The 2,603-nt window shown below is 41.6% G+C and overlaps 1 protein-coding gene across 1 annotated transcript in view; it reads right to left on the bottom strand.

The window, feature by feature from the left end:
* Positions 1-1,744: 1,744 nt before the first annotated feature.
* bin3 (bridging integrator 3) overlaps positions 1,745-2,603 on the bottom strand; it is a 38,867-nt gene continuing 38,008 nt past the window's right edge. Inside the window, exon 9 of the mRNA XM_060880665.1 lies at positions 1,745-1,899. Within this exon, the coding sequence (XP_060736648.1) occupies positions 1,753-1,899 (147 nt within the window). The 3' untranslated portion in view covers positions 1,745-1,752. The remainder of the gene's footprint in view (positions 1,900-2,603) is intronic.

The following is a 2,603-nucleotide window of genomic DNA, read 5'->3' as shown; positions in this document are numbered from 1 at the left end:
TCGTGTCGTGTCAAGACGAGATGTCGGCTGACTAGAAAACCTTTTAAAGTGCTTTCCGTAGTGACCGCTTACAGCAGGGATTGTACGGACGAAGGGCCACACGAATCGATGATTGATACGGTGGAGTTTTCTCTGAGGAGAAATGAGTCTCCAGGGTTAGTGCCGTGTAACAGACAGACGTTTTCCTGCACGTCTTTTGTTGGTGTCTAAGTGTGGCTTCTACTATTAAAGGGGAAAACGGAGAGATTGCTGAGAGAATAACGATTTATAGCTGCTATAACGTAAGTCGTAAACATTTTATAGAGGCTCCACAATATTATATGCATCTATAACTACATTAAATTAGGACTGGCTTTAGGGTTGTTCCAGTAACTCTGAAACTCATTGTTTTATTCCACACCTCGTTGTTTTTGGTGAAATCTTTCTTTGTTTGGGGAGAAACATGCTTCAATACTTACTCCGTTCACATCTCAACATCACTTATTTAGTACATGGGGATGTGGTAGCCTAGTGGTTAAAGCGTCGGAAGGTTGTGAGTTCAAATCCCAGGTCTATCAAGCTAGTCCCCTGAGCAAGGCCTTTAACCCTCAATTTCTCAGGGGACAAAATGAGATCAATGTTAACGTGGCTCCTTTATAAAGTAAAATAATTGTACAAATGACATTTCAGGTTTTTTTTGGGTTTTTTTTAAACCAACAACCGATTTATTGTACAAGTTGATAAAACAAATACAAAATACAGATTTAAAAGTACACAGGATTATAATGAAAGCAAACAAACGCAACTTTTAAAAGACACACACAAAAAAAAAAAAACGTTTTAACAGGTAAACAAATAAAAAAGAGATGAATGCTTTGAGAGATGATGATGATATCAGGAGAATAAAAAGAATTCCTGAAGATAAAGGCACGTATTTGAGCAGAAATGACACGGAGACACGGTTACAGACGGAGATGAAGCGCCGAAAGCGACACAAACATCTTTATGGAAGGAAACAGCTGTGGCTTTTTCAGCGGTTGGTCCCCAATACGGTCGTATGACATCTGAAATTGTAGGGCTGCAGCCAAAACAATATGACGTTCTTAAAACCCAAAGACACAAAGATAAAGAAGTTCAGTGTATTTTTGGTTCAGTAGAGGGCGCTACAGTACCGGGCAACATGTTTGAATGACAAACTGAATTCACTTCACACACTTTATAAATACTCGACCAACGATGAATAAATACTTAATGAATAAATGCTAGTATTAAAGTTACTAGATATTGCTATTTTTTCTTAGAGATTTGTTTCGGTTTGGTCTTGATGCAGACAGAGACGGTGGGGTTTAGTGTTCAGAGCGAAGGCCAGACGGTTTAACAAACACGTCGTGATTCCTAACGTACACTTTATACATAAAGAACAAGCACAGTTCCAGTGATGCTCTGCTCTGATCTACTCACCATCAGATCTTTCGCTTCTCACAAACTGCGCTCCCTTCCTTCGAGTTCATAGTGTAGTGAATCTGCCTGCCGAAAGCCTTCCTCTCCTTTTACCATCATCAAGGAACAAACTGGAAATCGAACTAGAACCCTGATCGCAAAGAGACTCGACCTTCTGAACAGAGGTCGAAAAACAAACAGAGGAACGATTCTCTACCTCTTCGCTACGTCTACCCTGCCGCTATTCCGTGTCGCAGCCGTCTGACCGATGAGATAAAGAAGAAGAAGAAACCTGGGACAGAGAGAGAGAGAGAGAGAGGCCTGCTTTGTGCTTCAGTCGTCTGCTACGATAGACAGAGCACGCAGTTCGTTGAGCTTGGACTCGTTCTGCTGTTCTCGCTCTTGGTCCGTCAGGCCGCCTTGATCGATCTGATCCGTCAGGTCGCTGAAGATCTTGTGCATCTCTGTGAAGTAGATCACCTGAAACAAAGATGGAAAAAGATTTCATTTTTATTAAACATTATGAGTTTTTCACTGTCCTGCTCCTCCTGTGAGTTTGGGGTCCTGCCTGAGATGCAGAGATGATTAATAGCTATTAATCACATTACAAGACACCAGGAGGAGTGGGCTACGACAAACCGGCTGGGAAATACAATCGTTCTAACGGAAACCCACACACACACTCGCGCACACACACACACACACACACTTCACAGAGAGGCCACTGCTCTGCCCGGTGCATTCTAATTCACAAACGTCCTCATGCTAGTACAAAGCAAGATTAGTGTCTGAAAATAATTTTTTTAGAGTAGGTTCACATATCACTGAATTCTAGCATTTCATTAGTAGGTCATATATTTATTTAAGTCTATAGGTTATTTATTTGAGAAGCCAATACGCATCTTTTGTTCCGCTGCTCAATTAACAAACAGTAAATTATATGGTTAAAGGAATCCGTTAAACACTCCAACAAAACAAACTTCCTCGATCCTCCACCTCCAATTCCAATATTTATCCACAACTACGACCACAAAGCCCCGAGTCCCCTTTATCCCCGTCCCTTAATAAACATTTTGGACGCTGGAAGTAGGCATCATTCATCCTGACTGGGAGTCGCGCGGTCTCTGTCGCTGCTTATTATCCTGTGCTCTAATTAAAAGATCAATCCGAGTCGGTGCCATGCT

Source organism: Tachysurus vachellii, chromosome 11, assembly GCF_030014155.1.
Source record: "Tachysurus vachellii isolate PV-2020 chromosome 11, HZAU_Pvac_v1, whole genome shotgun sequence".
In the NCBI taxonomy this organism is placed as follows: domain Eukaryota; kingdom Metazoa; phylum Chordata; class Actinopteri; order Siluriformes; family Bagridae; genus Tachysurus; species Tachysurus vachellii.
The sequence above is the reverse complement of the archived record's forward strand: the minus strand, read 5'-3'. Positions and strand labels throughout refer to the sequence as shown.